This window comes from Hippopotamus amphibius, chromosome 3, assembly GCF_030028045.1.
Source record: "Hippopotamus amphibius kiboko isolate mHipAmp2 chromosome 3, mHipAmp2.hap2, whole genome shotgun sequence".
Taxonomy (NCBI): Eukaryota; Metazoa; Chordata; class Mammalia; order Artiodactyla; family Hippopotamidae; genus Hippopotamus; species Hippopotamus amphibius.
In genome coordinates, this window is record NC_080188.1 from 160,425,231 (window position 1) to 160,442,263 (window position 17,033).

At 42.1% G+C, this 17,033-nt stretch overlaps 1 protein-coding gene across 1 annotated transcript; it reads right to left on the reverse strand.

Moving 5' to 3' along the window:
* Positions 1-4,523: 4,523 nt before the first annotated feature.
* SLC30A1 (solute carrier family 30 member 1) lies at positions 4,524-12,250 on the reverse strand. The gene is made up of 2 exons (XM_057729172.1): positions 10,972-12,250; positions 4,524-9,325 (listed from the first exon to the last, which is right to left on the reverse strand). Exons 1-2 carry the CDS (start codon positions 11,582-11,584, stop codon positions 8,421-8,423), a joined length of 1,518 nt encoding a protein of 505 aa, XP_057585155.1. The 5' UTR covers positions 11,585-12,250; the 3' UTR covers positions 4,524-8,420.
* Positions 12,251-17,033: the final 4,783 nt, after the last annotated feature.

Below are 17,033 nucleotides of genomic sequence, written 5' to 3' on the forward strand. Positions count from 1 at the left end.
TGGAATCTGAAAAATAATACAAATGAAAGTATATACAAAACAGAAACTCACAGATATAGAGAATAAATTTGTGGTAACCAAAAGGAAAAGGGAAGAGCGGAGGGACAAATTAGGGACAGGAATTAACAGATACAAACTACTATACATAAAATAATCAGCAAGGATATACACAGGGAATATACCCAATATAACACAGGGAATTATACCCCTTATCTTGTAATAACCTATAATGGAATAGAATCTGCAAATGTACTGAATCACTATGTTGTATACTTCAAACTAACGTAATACTGTAAATCTATAATTCCAAAAAGAAAGCCCTGATAAATGTTGTCTAGAATTGTCCTTGACATTTTCACCATTAGAAAGAAAAATTAGGGTCAATCTTTCCAGATTTCGTTTTCTTTTTTTTTAATAAATTTTTTTTTATTTATTTATTTTTGGCTATGTTGGGTCTTCGTTGCTGCGTGTGGGCTCTCTCTAGTTGCAGCGAGCGGTAGGCTACACAGTGCACTGGTTTCTCATTGAGGTGGCTTCTCTTGTTGCGGAGAACGGGCTCTAGACACGTGGGCTTCAGTAATTGTGGCACACGGGCTCAGTAGCTGTGGCTCACAGGCGTAGTTGCTCCTCGGCATGTAGAATCTTCCCAGAACAAGGATTGAATCCGTGTCCCCTGCACTGGCAGGCGGATTCTTAACCACTGCACCTCCAGGGGAGTCTGTCTTTCTAGATTTCTATTTGAATACTCAAATTTGTACTTCGGTAAAGGGCACTGCTTTTGAACCCCTTTTATATTGCCAGAAATCCAGTTTTACTTTATATTTCAAATGAGATAATGAAGGGTTGCCATGACCAATTCAGTTGGCCACATCTGCACTGCTTTCTTAAGCAGAACAATCTTCTTAACCTGCCAGAGTTCCTGCCTACCTGTCCTAGCAATGACTGTGAGCCTCAGAAATCAGATCTTCAGACTTTCTATTTGTCCCCGTAGGTATGGAAGCTCAGTTCCTGCATTTAAGGATTGAACTGAAGTTCAAACAAAACACAAAGATCTATGCTACAAGTTTGTGTAAAAGGAGGAGACTAGATGTAGCATAGGATCATGTGGGAGAGACTGGAAGAGTTACCTGCTGGGTTAGTCTTTCATGGTTGCCCTGGGCCATACTGCCTCCCTAGGAGATGTTTAAAACAGTTGAGGTGTGTTGACTGTTGAGCCAAGAGAAGGGGAGGGGCTCCAGACACTTGTGTGGAAGGAGGCCAGGGTTGCTACTGTGACACTTCTGTACTGTGGGACACTTCTGTACTGTGCATGGGACACTTCTGTACTGTGATAAGTTGTCTCACCCAAATGCTAAAGCACCCCTGTTGAAAAGCAAATGGTCCTCTCCCTGTGTCTCTTCATCCACATTTAGTTCAATCACCTCTGCTCTCCAGTTCCCGAAATACCTACTGTTTTCAGCATAAAAGGATATGTAAGCCATAGGTTTTTGTGCTCCAGGAGAAGTTACTACCTCAAACAACACATGTGGTAGCTTAGCTAATTAGTAATGATAGGCCACTGTCTGCAGGGCTAGAGTAAAATCAAGAGAGACCCTAAATTCTAAAAAATATTGTTATTCCTCTTCCCCATGTAATTTGAATGACACAACCATAACAAGAAAGTTCTGATTTTTCATCTGGTGACTATGATGTTTTTTATAAATATCAAATACTTTTTATTCTCATTTCTTTTGCCTATCTATTGCTGCTTGTTGGATGAAAATTTAAAAGAACTCTTCATTCTGAATTTACTTATGAAACAGGATGTTGACGGTTCAAAGTGATGGGAAAGCAAGATATTTGCTGTGTCCTAAATCTCTGGCTGAATTTCAATTCTGGCTCCATCGCTTACTAGCTAGATGCCTTTGGGTTAGGTACTTAATATCCATTTGTCTGTAAAATGGGAATAATGGAATGTGGCTAACGATTTGTTAGGATTAAACGAAAACATATATGGCTGCTATGTAATAAGTGCTCAGTATATTTTAGCTATTAATCATGTTATCGCTCTATCATCTTCCACTCCTGCTATTCCTCAATATTCATTCAAACACCTTTGAATGCCTATAGTGTGCTAGACGTGTGCTAGATTGTGAGGAAATAAAGACAGACAATAGCTCTGGGACCTCCCTGGTGGTCCAGTGGTTAAGAGCCCACGCTTCAAATGCGGGGGCCGTGGGTTCGATCCCTGGTAGGGGAAATAGGGTCTCACATGCCGCGCAGCACGGCCAAAACTCTTTTTTTTTTAAAAAGAAAGATAGCTCTAAACTCACAGAGTTTATAATCTAAAAGGGAAATAGTTTTGTAAATAAGCAAATGCAACAAAGTGTCATGTTACTTGACTTAAGAGAAAAGAAGGCTATGTAGGCTATAGAGGGAAGGGGGCAAAAATGGTCAATTCTGAAGGCTCGGAACTGTCTATGGAATTTCTTTAAAAACAATATTGTCTCTGACTTTCTTAGAGTGTTTCCAACTAATTCAAAAGCAACAGCTCTCACCCAGATGTGCGATGCATAGTACATAAAATAAGGTTTTAGGAAATGTTGGCAGTACTTCTGGAAAGACCATATTGTCTGATAATTCTTTTCTGAACCATTAATTGTAAGATACAACCCAACAAGAAAAGAAGTTGGCCAAAAGCAGTGACAGGATACCACTGATTGTATCAATGCATTCTGATTTCAGAAATGTTAAAGTATGAAAAACGGACATGGAATCAACTGAAATATAGTACAGTAGTACCCCATTATCCATGGAGGATACATTCCAAGACCCCCAGTGGTTGCCTGAAATTGCGGATAGTACTAAACCCTATATACATACTATGCTTTTTCCTACACACGTGCATACATACCTATGATAAAGTTTAATTTACAAATTAGGCACAGTAAGAAACTAACAGTAATAAAAACAATTAATATATTGTAATAAAAGTTGTGTGAATGTGGTCTCTCTCCCTTTCTCAGAATATCTTATTGTACAAATGTAATGCCTTTTCCATCTTAGCTAGGCACTTACGCACTGTGGCTGTAACTTCTGCAGTTTAAGGTGCAACAGCAAAACTGGCACTAATTTTTCTCTCTCCACAATTTCAGACAGATTTGTTCTTACCTTAGATCTTAACAACCCCAGCATGTGATTTTTTTTTTTCCTCATTAGGAGCTTTCACCATTTTGCTTAAAGGAAGGACTTGGCAGTTTCTCTTTGGCATCTCCTGATTGCTGGCATCACTACTCTTGTGCTTTGAGGCCATTAAGGAAAATAAGGGACACTTTTATACAAGCACTGTGATACCTTGACAGTGAAATCTGATAGATCTGATGAGATGGCTACTAAGTGACTAATGGTTAGAATACACTGGACAAAGAGATGATTCTTATCCCTGGCAGGATGGAGCAGGAGACCGAGAGATCTCACAATGCTACTCAGAATGGCAGCAAGGCAGCAATGTAAAACTTATGAATTGTTTATTTCTGAAGTTTCCCATTTAATATTTTTGGACCACGGTTGACTCTGGGTAACTGAAACTTCAGAAAGCGAAATCGAGGATTAAGGAGAGACTACTGTACTGTTTATGTAGATGTGGGCATGTGTATTTGGTAACTAGTTCAGGCTCTTAACATTGAGTACCTAGTAAACGTCTTCCGGTCTCTTTATCTACTTCCCATTACAAATGTACCCTGTACAATACCTTTTCCACTTTCTCATTTATCCACTCAAAACTTGCATGTTTCCTCCATTCTTGTAAAACCAAATTCAAATTGACACGGCACTTTAAACCTTTTTCACAATCTCCTGCCTCTGGACTCTCAACCCTCTACACTTTCTACAACTCCTTAGCGCTCAGTCCCTACCCCTCCTTTCAATTTTAACCTACCTAAATCCTTTCCAAAGATTTTCATCCCTTCTTTGGAATGTCTACAGTCTTTATCAATTCTACTAATTATCTACTGCCATTTATCGTCAATTGATTTCTCATCCGTTTACCTCCCAACCGAAGTCCAAGTTCTTATAAGAAACACTTTATATGAGACTGCATTTATGACAGTCCTGAACTCATACAATCAAACTCATGCACTAATGTATTCTTGTGTTAATAATGTAGATAACTATATAATTGTAAAGTATTTAATAAATCCTTGTTAGTAACTATGTTTACAAATAAAAAATAATAAGTACCCAAAGGAGCAGGTTCACCTATAACTACATAATTTATAAGTTTAATGCTTATAACAAAAAACATTTCCTATCCATTGAATACGTCAGTGAGCCTCTGTAGTGTTTCTCTTTCAATTTCGATGGCAATTTTCACCCACATTTGTTTTCTTCCACACCACTGTCACTTGGTCACCCTCCACACTAGCAGCACGTTAAGCTGTAATTTCCCTTTCAGCGACTTTAGTTCAACTCTCTTCTACATAACCCAGCTTAGTTAGCACAGAAGGGGAGGCCATATGCACAAAACAATGAACTAGATATTAAAATTAGTTTATTTTTCTACTTGACTTTTAATAAATGAGAAGAAACACAGTAGTCTGTCTCATAAAGAACATTTATAATACATAAAATCCATAAAGCCTCATGGTGAGGTAGGAACAGCTTTGGAAAACAACGCACAGTCAGAAAACATACAAAAAGTTAGGTAAAATGTTGCAGCACTAAAGACATTTTATCTGCATCTGCATTTCAAGAGATGATAATTGCATTTAACTGTGCCACATCTGGCAGAAAAGACACCCTATGGCAGACACAGAACACAACATGGAAGTTTCATAAAGAATCACAGAATACACTGATACACTTCATTGTGCTGTTTCAAGGCAGAACCATAACATGGTAATTTGTGTCTTTTTATATATAACCACATATTAATTGTATGTTACATTCCCTTCAGCATCTTTTTGCCAAAGACACTGGACTATAAAGTTTTTGGTTTAAAAGTTTAAATTGAATGACATACAAAATGCTCTTGTGCCAGTGAAAATGACTGCTAAGTATTCCAGAGCTTGTTAGTAAATCTAAATAGCATTGCCACATAATATTGGTAGAGCTACATCAAAATAGTGCTATTACAATTCCCATTTCAGATGGTCAAACACTGTATGACAGTTTCAATTTAAAAAACAACAAACAAACCCTCCACCTTCCCAAGAGTTTTAACACTGTTTATGACAACTGAAACTCTATTAAAATAAATATTTCTATATGGTAAGATTCTCCATATTTGCGTACGTGTGAACATCTTAAGACAGCAGGTAAATGACATTTTATCCAATGATATCTGCTTATAAACAGTAAAAATCTTCAACTTAATACCAGTTAGCCTACTAAATACTTCACATTAGATTCCATAGGCCTTTTCCCTCAAAACTTTCAAAAATTCAAAATTAACTGAGGATGTTAACAAGATACAAACATATTAACACAGTCTTCTACCTGTTGTAATTTTCCAAGGTGCTCTTGATGGAAATTTTTCCTGTTCAAATTACATACCTTAGTTATTGAAACATATTGTTTTCTAAAATGTTAAAATACATACAGCAAAGTTTTTGTGAGTTTTTGACTTTTCTTCTAGGTTCTAGTCCATACTTTTACAGCGCAGATGCTCTTCAAAAAAAACCTTATTAAACAATCATATAAACTAAAAGGTGACAATGGAGAATTAAATCTCTCTCATCACTAAGGCGGCATTTGGCTTGGAAAAAATGTCTGGGTTGGTTTTAATTCAGGCACATGTAGCACCTCCTTCTCACTAAATTGACACAACAGACACATTTCTAAACACATATTCTAAATACACTGATCTTGCTCAAATATAAAAGAGCCAGCAGGAGAGATGCACCTCCTAAAACTGATGCAGTGTTATAAAACAGCATTTAAATATTGGGTTTAAGTCTCCTAATAATTCATAGTATTTCCCTCATTTTCTTTCAGGAAGGAATAAGCTATTTTGGAAAAGACACTTAAATCCCACAATATTTAAATATAAAAGCATTTTTTAAAAGATAATGCTAATATAGCTAAAATGGGTTAGAAAGTGCATTGTAAAGAAATAAATAATTCTCTGCTAAAACTCAAAAGGTGAGTCAGTGCCCACTGATTTTGCTATTATGACAAAAGTCCTTTGAAAAAGAGAATCCTATGGTACCACTTTGTTACATATATGAGCTACTTAAAATTATGAAAAGTGAAATAGCTGAAATCTAAAGGCTGTTACTTTAAAAGCACTTCTGAAAAAAAAAAATAGCCCTTATCCCACACTTACACACCATTTTAAAAAATCCTCATTCAGTTGATGTCTTATGAGTTATACAACCTTTAAGAAATAGACCCAATAGAGCATTGTAAAGAAAACCTCATTGAATGTAATATATTTTTACCAGTTATCCTTTTTTATCACTACTGAAATGTCTCTACAACATAAACTGTTTTGAGATCTTCAAAAAATAGTTTCTTAAAGTGTTGTATCAGGAATGTACAGGATACAATTTGAAGGTTTCTCTTGTCCACCCATATGAGATTTCCTAATTTCATGTTTAAAAAAAAGTTTGCAAAATTCAAAGTAACTTCCAGTTTAGCAATTGAAATACACAATATCAGAGAAGAGTATTAAATGATAAAGATGTATTGCAAATTGGCAGGTTATGGTTTTGGCCCATTATAGTAAATGTGAACTTACAAACTGTGTTCCTAAAATTACCTCATTCTCATTGGAAAAATCAGGTGTTCTTAAATAGGCCCATTGCCAGCAATAGGCTTACACTAGAAAAAAACACACCATCTACCACAAAAGATCATCCCTTTAAAAAGTTAACTGTCAAATGCCAACGTTTTCATCTTCAGACCCATTAAACAATGAATTATTTCAAATCCCAAAATGTAGCCATCCCAAAAGTAGTCAGCTATAAAAGTTACTAAAGTAGTCAGGATACCTCGTTTCTAGAAAAATAGAGCTATACATGATAACTGACATTAATATTCATCCTTTTGAGGACAAAAATCTAGTTTCTTCACAAAGCATAACCCCCTTCTATCAAGAAAAATATAACTTAAATACCTTTAAATAATATTTGTGTATGGATTTGAAATCCACACCAACAATGAAATAGCCAAGAACAATTTCCTGTGTGGATAGTATGGCATCTTGCAAAATAAGCTACTATTGGAAGATCTGAGCAACGTCAAGACAGAATCACTTACAGAATCTCAATTATTAAGTTTGCCTTAACTAATTTTGCTTTTTGAGAATTTAATATCCAAACGCATTAACCTTCAGATTTCTTTTTTCTCCCAAGTCAATGGCTCTTGGCAAAGCATAAGCATTGCTGGTTGGGCTCAAAAAGCTGTTTGAATCCATTCATGATTGGTCACTGTGAAATGACTAACTCTGAAGTTATTTTTAAAACCCACAATTTAAAAGATTAGATTAATAAGCTTTCATTTAACATGTAATTACTAAATTTAATGTCCTTAAAAATACTTACTGTATATATTTTATGAGTAAACTTTCAATGTTTCTAATGCCAATCTTTCTAAGAAAGTAATGCTGGTGAACATATCCATGTTTTAGACTAGCTTTGTCTTAAAAAAAAAAAAGTTAAAATTCTCAGAATAATTTAGAAATGTAGTCTGAATATTAACTTACAAGAATCTAAATATTTAATTTGGTAAACTTTCTTCCCTGCTCTTACTCCCCATATGCCCTATTATATGTACACTACAGTTCAACTTGTTAATTATCTCACCGTTTATTAGAATAATAGTCAGCAATATAGGATACAGAACAGTAACTGATCTTCAGTATCATAAATACCCCATGTGAAGAAAAAAAGGAACTTTTCCTAATAATTTTCATAGGTCATTCTTAAAATATGCTGCCATTATGCTATGTAACGATCTCAAAGGGCAAGTAAATATGACATAAAACGTCAAAGGAGACAAACCTGTTGATGATTTTTAAAGTTCTAGCAATTATAATTCTAATAAACACAATATAACACTGGGGGAAAAGAAAAGTAGAGAAATTCCAGTAACGATTTTAATTTATTTATCCCCCTAATTAATTTTTTACCATGGAAAAACTGGAAATCAAATGTCATTATGTTATACAAGGTTTATACTTACTTTAAACAAAAATGTAACATAGTGTTAAAACTGGCTTTCCAAAACTGTTACAGCATAGCTGTACTCTGCACTAATAATCACAAAGTTGTAATATAGAACTCTGTTAAGCAGTCCCATTATGTTCTTACAAAAATAGAATTAAACTGTGTGACCAGACAAGGACTTCAATTACACTACTTGGCAAACACAGAATTTCAATGGAGTCTTTTTCCTCTTGCAGTTTAAAGCAAAAGTCAAATATCACATCTTTTTCAGACTCACAAAGATGATTCAGGTTGTTTGTTTGGCATTTTTTTAATCTCTATCACAACAGCAGGGATGTTTTCAACTTTAGTCCTCCTGGGCTGCTTCTCTAGATTGTCACTAAGTTCTAAACAAGAAATACTAACTGTCGGGGCCTTTTCTGCATCCTTTCCAGATTGGGCTTGTGGCCGTGTCCCACAACATTGCTTCAAAGCACACTGAGTTCTGCAGGCAAGTTCACACGGGACTACACTTGACTTAGAGCCTACACTAGCAAACTCAGGTTGAATGGTAGTAGCGTGAATTCCGTGATTATGGAAAACGTCTTTAATAATCTTAGCTACCTGCATATATGATGTCGGGTCTTCACATTTTATGTGAGCAGTGGCAATGATTCTGCTTCCAGCAAGCTGCCAAACATGTAATTCATGAACTTCCTCAACTCCTTCAACATTTCGAAGTTCCTTTATCAAATTTTTGATATCAATTTGTTTAGGAACGGTTTGGAGAAGAATAAGAGCAGACTCCTTAAGCAATGGATAAGTTGTGTAAAGAAGTATACAAACCATTACAATACAAAGAGTTGGATCTAAATATAGCACCCAGCAAGGACCAGCCCCATAAACTGTTGCATTAGTACTATTAATTAATTCTACAAATGCTTTGCAGGGGTCAGGGGTACACGGGTTCACACACATCTTCCCTTCAGGACAACCTTCCCAAGAAAAGTAAAAGACTAAGGCATTTACTACTACAATCACTGAACCCAAAGCATCTCCAAAGACATGCAGAAAAACTCCACGCATGTTAAGTTGTCCAGCCTTATCATCGTCATCTTCCAGTTCCACCTGGTCAGGTTCTCTGATAAGATTCCCATTCACTTGTATTTCCATTGCATCATTTCTGGACTTTTCTGGATCTACAAAGAAATAAAAATTCTGTATCAAACACATCTAAAGTGTTTATATAAACATTTTGCCTAATTCCATTTCAGCGATGGAAGTGAACATTTTTAGCAAAACATAAGAAATGTGCTAAGAGCAATTTAATATAAACTGACATAACTGGGAACAAGCCAGGACATAATGGCCAGGGCTGAAGTAAGTCATTAAGATGATACTGCTTCCCCATCCTCCTAACCACTCTCCTACCTTCCTACCTCCAAATAAAGTTCACCTTTTCTGTGGTGGGTGGGGTCCTGTGAACATTATCCTATACTTGTTGGCATATACTAAAAAGAAAACAAAACTGAATGCTAGCACCCAAAATTAAATGCAACTATGGATAAGTCTAATACAAATGGCTGACTTGACACAGAGCTCCAGTCACTTTTCATCATTAAGGTGTTAAGGTTAACTTTTAAACTTTTATCACATATAAATGATAGCGTCTCTTGATGGAAGGGGTCTAGAAACTGACAAATCAACAATATAAACCTATCCACAATCACAGAGACTTCAGGAAAAGTTGGAACTAAATGATCATTATCTACCCTACCAGCTCCTAAACCAAACATACTGATCCTTTAAAGTCATTACACACACCAGAGCAGCTTCATTCTTTGGAATAACACCTTGTAGAGTGCAAGTGAGAGGAAATTCAATTGTTTATTAAACATTTTCAATGTATAACTTGAATTTTACTAACATGATATCCTGCATCTTGGAAAGAGGAAAACTGTCTATGTGGTATCATACACCTAGGTAAACAGATATAAATGGAAAAAAGTGGAAGGAAATGCACCAAATTGTTAACATCACTGAGCTTGGGTAGTAGGGCATTAGGTTGATTCCTTTTCCTGTCCCCTTTCTTTCAACATTCATTTCCCAATTTCCTTCAAGAGCACTTAATGTTTAGAATAAAAACTATCCATTAAAAATATAAGATGAATAAATTACCATCACTTTTAGTAGGATTATGAAAAATCCTAAGTGAAGTGTTAAACATGCCCTGACAGGTGCTAAAGTCTAGGATTTTCAGAATTAGGTTTAGATTTTAGAAAAATGGTAACCTTTAACCAGGGTTTTGAGCTCAGGAAAGTCAATCACCAGATAGCTCTGAATACAATATTGAGAAACTTCTCTGAAGGGCATAAGAACTATTTGGGCAGAGCAAGATTCCAAACAGTCACCAACTAAGGACCAATTGGGGATTTTCTCCGTTTCCCAAGAGGGCCAAGAAATTTAATTAGGAAGCATTTTTGATCCTGCTAACACCAAAATCAGACAGTCTCTTGCAACGACAGCCTGTAAAGACAGCCAAGTGCAGTTGCGGACCGCAGCGGGCTGACGGTCCCCTCCTGACCTTCTGCCCGCTCTCACCACCACGGTGCCCGTCTACAGCCCCAGACACGCTCCCCCGGCTCCTGGCACCGGGCTGAAAGGGGGGCCTGTTTCCGCGTCTTCCCGGCGGGTGCGGGCGCGGGACCGGGAAGGACCAGCCAGGAGGCGGCGCGGCGCGGTCGGCTCGGGCACCAGGGGGCGTGCGGGCCACCCGGCCCGGGGCCATCCCGGGGTCTGGGCTCCCCAATGCCAACCACCTGCGGCGGCGACTTTCTCTCCTCACCTGTCCGGTCCAGTTTCAGCCCGTTGGAGTTGCTGCTATTGGCCACCAGGATGTTGGTCTCCTCCTGGTCGGGACCCTGCTCACCTGGGGCCATGCTGTCGCTACCCCCGGTGCGGTTGCTCTTGCCGCGGCCCCCCTTGGGGAGGCCGTGGCTGTGCCCCCCGTGCGAGTGGCCGTGGCCGGAGTCGTTGCCGAAGCCGCTGTGATGGTGGAAGAGGCAGAGCCCCAGCACGTTGACCACCAGCCCCGCCACGCCGACCCCGAGAACCACCAGCGGCTGCTGCATCTCGTGCGGCTCGATGAAGCGCTCGATGGCCTCCAGCAGGATGGCGAAGCAGAGGCCGGTCAGGAAGATGGCGTTCACCAGAGCCCCCATCACTTCGGCCCGGATCCAGCCGAAGGTGTTCTTCTGGGTGGCGTGGGTCCGCCGGGCGAAGCGCTCGGCCACCAGCGCCACCACCAGCGCCAGCACGTCCGACAGCATGTGGAAGGAGTCGGAGAGCATCGCCAGCGACGAGGTCACCCGGCTCACCACCACCTCCAGGACCATGAACATGAAGGTCAGCATCAGCATGCACAGCAGCCGGCCCCGGTTTCGACCCCAGCACCCCATGGCTGCGGCTCGGGAGCCCGCCGAGCGCGGCGCGGACACTCGAGAGGCGGCGGCGAAGAGCCGAGGGCCGGCGACCCGGCGACAGGGGAGGGAGGGCGGCGCGGGGCTCTCAGCTCCCGAACCGGGCCGCTCGGGAGTCTGCCGTGGGGCCTCGGCGGCCGGACAGGGGCGAGCCCGGGGTCAAGCCGCCGAGCCCCCGCGCCTGCGGGCGTCCCCGGCGGGCCGGCGGCGCGCAGCTCCTCAGGCGTCTGTCCTTGGAGCCGGCGCGGAGGCCCGGCTCAGCCCCGGCAGCCCCCACACCCACAGCGGGACGGCGGAGGCGGCGGCGGCGGCGGGAAGCTGGGGCTCCCGGAGCCCGTGGACCAAGAGCCGGAGCAGGAGCAGGCGGGCGGCGGGGGCGGGCGACCGGCAGCTCCGCGCTGCGAAGGCTCCAAGCATCTGCGGGCTCTCCGAGCAGGTCTTCCCCTCGCAGGTCTCCCTCCGGTGTGGCTCGAACCGAGGAGCCGACGCCTGAAGAGCTAAAGAGGCGGCGGCCACCGCAGCTGCACTCGGCCCGGTATCGGGCGCCTTCCTCGCCCCCCCGCCTTTGCAGACGGTTTACAAAAAAACTTTGCTTTGCACTCGGAACCCCCGTTTTCACACGGACCCGAGCGTGACAAGGCCTCGCCGCCCCGCCCACCAGGCCCGGCACGCTTCCCCATTGGCCAGGACCCCCTCACGACAGCCGCCGCGCCCCGCCCACACGCGCTCGCTATTGGATGGAGGCTCGGCGAGGCGGGAGGGGGCGGTGTCGCCGAGCCAACAGATGGGGGCGGGGCCTTCCCCTTCAGGAGCCGGGCGTGGGCTGGGGGCCGCGGCCGGGTGCAGCGACAGGCGTCGTGGGGGAGGGAAGGGGGCGCGGGCCGCGTGCAGCAGGAGGGGGAGGGGCGAGGCGGGGCAGGCGGGGTCCCCCGGGCATGGCGGGGCTTTTGCTCTGGCGCTGCGGGTCTTCGCAGCCCCCAGCACACCTGCGGGGTCCGGGCAGCAGACTTTGATCCTGCGAGCCGGGTCCACGTGGGGCGGGCCGCGCGGCCGCTGTGTGACAGACGACAGCCTGGGAGGGGCCGGGAGGGGGAGTCCCTGTGTGCGGGGCCCTGGGGTGCGCGCTCCTGTCAGAAGAACCGGGATTAGGCCGACAGACTCATAAAAAAGTGCAGCAGGTAACTTGTGACTCTGCTCAGCACCGAGCTGAGGAGTTAGTCCAGGGCGGTCCTGCGAGGGGATGAACGGAATCGTTGTAAATGTTTCAATAAAGCAGATCACCCCTATCGCCACCATCCCCAGGAGACCTTGTGTGAAGTCAGATATTTTTGTCACTGATTATCTAAGGGCCATTTAGGGTACAGACAAAGCAGGAGAAACCCGGGTTCTGGTCCTTGCTTTGCCACTGGCCAGCGGTGTGACTTTGGGCAAGTCAACCGATCTCTCTAAACCTGTTTCTTCATCTGTTAAGTAAAGGATTGGACTAGAGGAACTCTTAAGATTCCTCCTGACTTTAAAATTCTAAGGCTCTGTGACTTAAACATTTTATTTATAGACTACAAACAGCAGAACCCTGTGCCAGTTGCTATGGGAAGGAGAGGGGCAGTAAGAATACAGAAGAATGAGCTTCTGTCCAGGTAGAGGTAAAATATAAACATACAAAAATTTAAATTACGATGAAATACTGCTAATAAATTGTGTCAACGCTAGTATAGATTGGATACATATGTGCTGTGCTCTTAGTGGAGATTAGCTAATTTGAAAGTGACGCTTTCCTGCTTCTTAAGTGAAGGGGTGGCTAGAGTCAGAGTGGCCTCAACTGGTCGCCCAAAGGCCTCAAAGCAGTCCCTGAACAGCAGGAAGGACCTCCAGCTGCTCTGGATTGCTGGGAGACAAAGGCAGTGCTAGCCAGTGCCTGGGGGTCTGTATATAATGCTTGCTTGGGGCCATGTTTTTTGCATTAAAAATGTTTTCCTATTTTTTCTATAAAAGTTTTTGTTCACTTGTATGTGGTGTGTTTCTCATCTCCCTACCCAGATTAGAGAGCCAGATTCTCATCTATTTCTGTTCTGGAATAGAAAAGAATGGAGGAAAATTTCTGAGCCATTTATTAAGGAAGAATTGATAAGTCTTGATTAATTGGTTATTGGGAAAGTGAAAGCTGATGAGGAGAATTTAACAAAGATAATTTTTAACCTGTCAAGGAAAATATTGCTTTAAACAGGTGAAGGGGGTGCAAAGAGCTGATTTTTAAGGGGAAAGCACTGAGCCTGTTTTTAATGTGCTGAATCTGAAGTGAAGTCTGGATGGCGGCAGTGCTAAGGAGTGGGGAGATGGGATTGGGGACTTCCATAATTTCCTCTCCTTTGGTGTAGACAACTGATATTTATGCACTCATGTATGTAAACACAGCCTCAAACCTCCTTCTAACCAGCTGCTCCTATATAGAAATTGGGGAGCCACTTATGGGTCAAGATATCCTATGGAAATGGCCAGGAGGCAGTTGGAAGACCATTTTGCCTCCTATTGGGAGGTGCTGTATCCCTTTATTTAAAAAATAGATTCCTTCAGGGAGTTCCCCAGTGGTCTAGTGGATAGGATTTGGTGCTTTCACTGCTGTGGCCCAGGTTCAGTCCAGGTCAGGGGAACTGAGAATCCCGCAAGCTGCTCATGGTGTGGCCAAAGGGAGGAAAAGATTCCTCCCAGTGTGAGAATTTAACACCCAAAGAGGAATCAATAAGGAGATGTAGAAGGTAAGGATGCTCAGCAAACAGGGTAACAATCCTTTCAAAACTAAGCAGACTAAATTGGGAGATGTTTAGACCCATGAAAAAGCAGGCTCTTAGGTTCAATTTAGCTCAGTAGTCACTTACGAGGACACACTTTGTGTGGCATTTTTTTTTCTCTTGTAAGCCACTTCCCAGCCAAGGTGCTTTATACTCTCATAACCTAGAAGGAAGGAGGGCTATCAGAGGTAGGTTTTCCAGATTGGAAAAACTTATAATCATGCATTCCAGAAAGAGTAATATCATTTACATAACAGCAAAACATTTCAGTCAAATAAACTTTTCTTCTCCGGAGCATGATGTAGTCAAAATACTTTGGTAACTTGACTCAAGTTTGTCCTCTTTCAGCTGGTTGTCCTAGCATAGCGTTAACACAGCCAGAGTGGGTTAAAATGAAGGGAAACCATACCATTAATTCACCAGCACTCCTGGAGGTTGTGACCTCAGGTTGAGTAAGATGGCTTGGGTTTTCTTCCTAATTCTTGAGAATTCTTCCGACAATTTACTTAGCTTTCAAACTAACTAAACTCAGCATACTTTAAAGATGAGAAAATAATGCTCCTTTTGGAAGGAGACTGCCAATTTGTGTGCAAGTCAAATGTTTAACACAAACTTTGTAATTTCAGAGCCCTTTAAGACCTATCCCTGCTCTATTAATGCCAAGCTCCTCCAAATTGGAGCTTCCTAACTCAAGAAGCTAACCTGTACATTATCAAGCCAAAGTGCAGGTTTAAAAGGAAACAAACAAAAACTGCTAAACACAGGCACACCTCTGAATCTTGGTTTTCAAAAATCATGAGTGTATGTAGATGTACCATGGACAGACAAATGAAGAAAACCGTGTGAAAACCAGATTACATTTGACTTTGGTTGATGGCAAATCATTTCTAATGTTCAATCTTGAGGCAAAAATGTTGGAGAAATCAGACGTTTGTTTTGTTTTGGAATGTATTGAATAATTATTACAAATATAAACTAAAATGTCTAGCAACAACATGAGGGCCAAGCCTTGAATTTTTAGCTGCTCCCTGAGGGAACAGGCAGTAGAAAAAAGAATAAACAAGTAACAATGCAGTAATAAAGCCCAGGAACATCACAAAAGGGCTCAGAGGTATAAGGGAAACTATATGAAAGAAAGGGTCAGAGCAGGAAACCCTACTCGGAAGCAAAGGGGAAACAGGAACAGGGTAGGGAGCAGAATGTGCAGTGAGAGGCCCAGGACAATCACTGAGCTTTTTGTATTTGCTGGTAAAGCTAAAGAATGGCAGGTGAGAGTGAATAGCAAAGGAAAACTCATTTTTCTTAGAGACTGAAACCTGGGTCTAAGATCTCTGGTCATGCCTGGAAATTAAATCTAGAAATAAAGGCCCTGACACCTATACAGAAAGGCTTGTTAAAAGCATTTGTGAATTTCTTGGGTGCAGTGTTATATAATACCAGAAATTGTGGAAGGCACAGTTAGTCAGTTTTGAGGTTTAGGCTGAATGCCCATTCTTTCTTTAGCCCTTCTACTCTAGGAGCTGGAGGTTGTAATTAAAACACAAGGTACAGAAGTTTTAAAAAAATAAAATTTAACTTAAAAGCGTGTTTCTATGTCTCTCTCCATTACTTGTCTATAAAGACAATGTTGACTAGTAAAGTATTTTGAAAGTATTACACACATAATGAGTTTTAGAAAGTTCAGGGAACTGGTCCTTAAAAATTACTGACTTTGGACAAGTGGTTAAAACTCTCTAGGCCTCACTTCCTACATCTTTTTTAGCGAGGAGATCTAAGAGACGGCCACTTAATTGGAGTTAAGATGTGAGTAAAGGAGATGGTACTGCCTGCCTGATACTCTCTTGGTGGGTGGGAGTAGGGGGCTTTCAGGCTACCTGTACTTGGGGTCACCATGAATCCAGGACTGAAATTTTTTGTTTGTTTGTTTTTAATTTAATTTTATTTTTTTGGCACACAGGCTTAGTTGCTCCGTGGCATGTGGGATCTTCCTGGAGCAGGGATCGAACCCATGTCCTCTAGCATTGGCAGGCGGGTTCTTAACCACTGCGCCACCTAGGAAGCCCCCAGGACTGACATTTTTAACTTGCAGATTCAGACACCACATTTTTATCATTTGACCTGGGGGAAATTGATTCACATGGACTCAAAATGGACTAATTTGCTATCCAGAATCCCCGCTTTGTTCACTTTGTCTTAGAGGGGAGAGTTCATTGCACAGAGCCTGCCTCCCTCTTGTGGGCAAGGCCTCTCAGAAGCAAGGTTGTATGGGGAGCAGAGAACTAGGCCAGAGGAGTTGGCTCTTCCATGGAAGGGAGTGTTTCTCTCTCCTGAGCTGTTAGAATCTCCTGCCTGTCTCTGCATATACACTCAGCCCTCCTGTCCCTGAGTTACACACCATTTTGTTGCCAGAGTGATCTTTTCAAAACCCAAATCTGATCAGATCCTTGCAAAATAAACATCCACCACCACCATCACAGCTGCAGTCCCTCAGTGGCTTTGCAGTGCTCTGTGGAGCCAACCAAGCTCAAGTGTACAGGGCTGGGCATGGTCTGGCCCTGGCTGCCCTCCCTAGCCTCATCCCATCACTGCACCTGACAGGCCTGGCCTTTCTGACTGCCATGCCTCTGTGTGCTCCCCCCCTG

What these genes read in the sequence shown, in the direction of transcription:
- SLC30A1 (XM_057729172.1), bottom strand. Translation starts at nt 11,584, where the DNA reads ATGGGGTGCTGGGGTCGAAACCGGGGCCGGCTGCTGTGCATGCTGATG. An exon ending in GCTGAAACTGGACCGGACAG is followed by an intron (nt 9,326 to 10,971) that starts GTGAGGAGAGAA and finishes ATTTCTTTGTAG; the next exon opens with ATCCAGAAAAGTCCAGAAAT.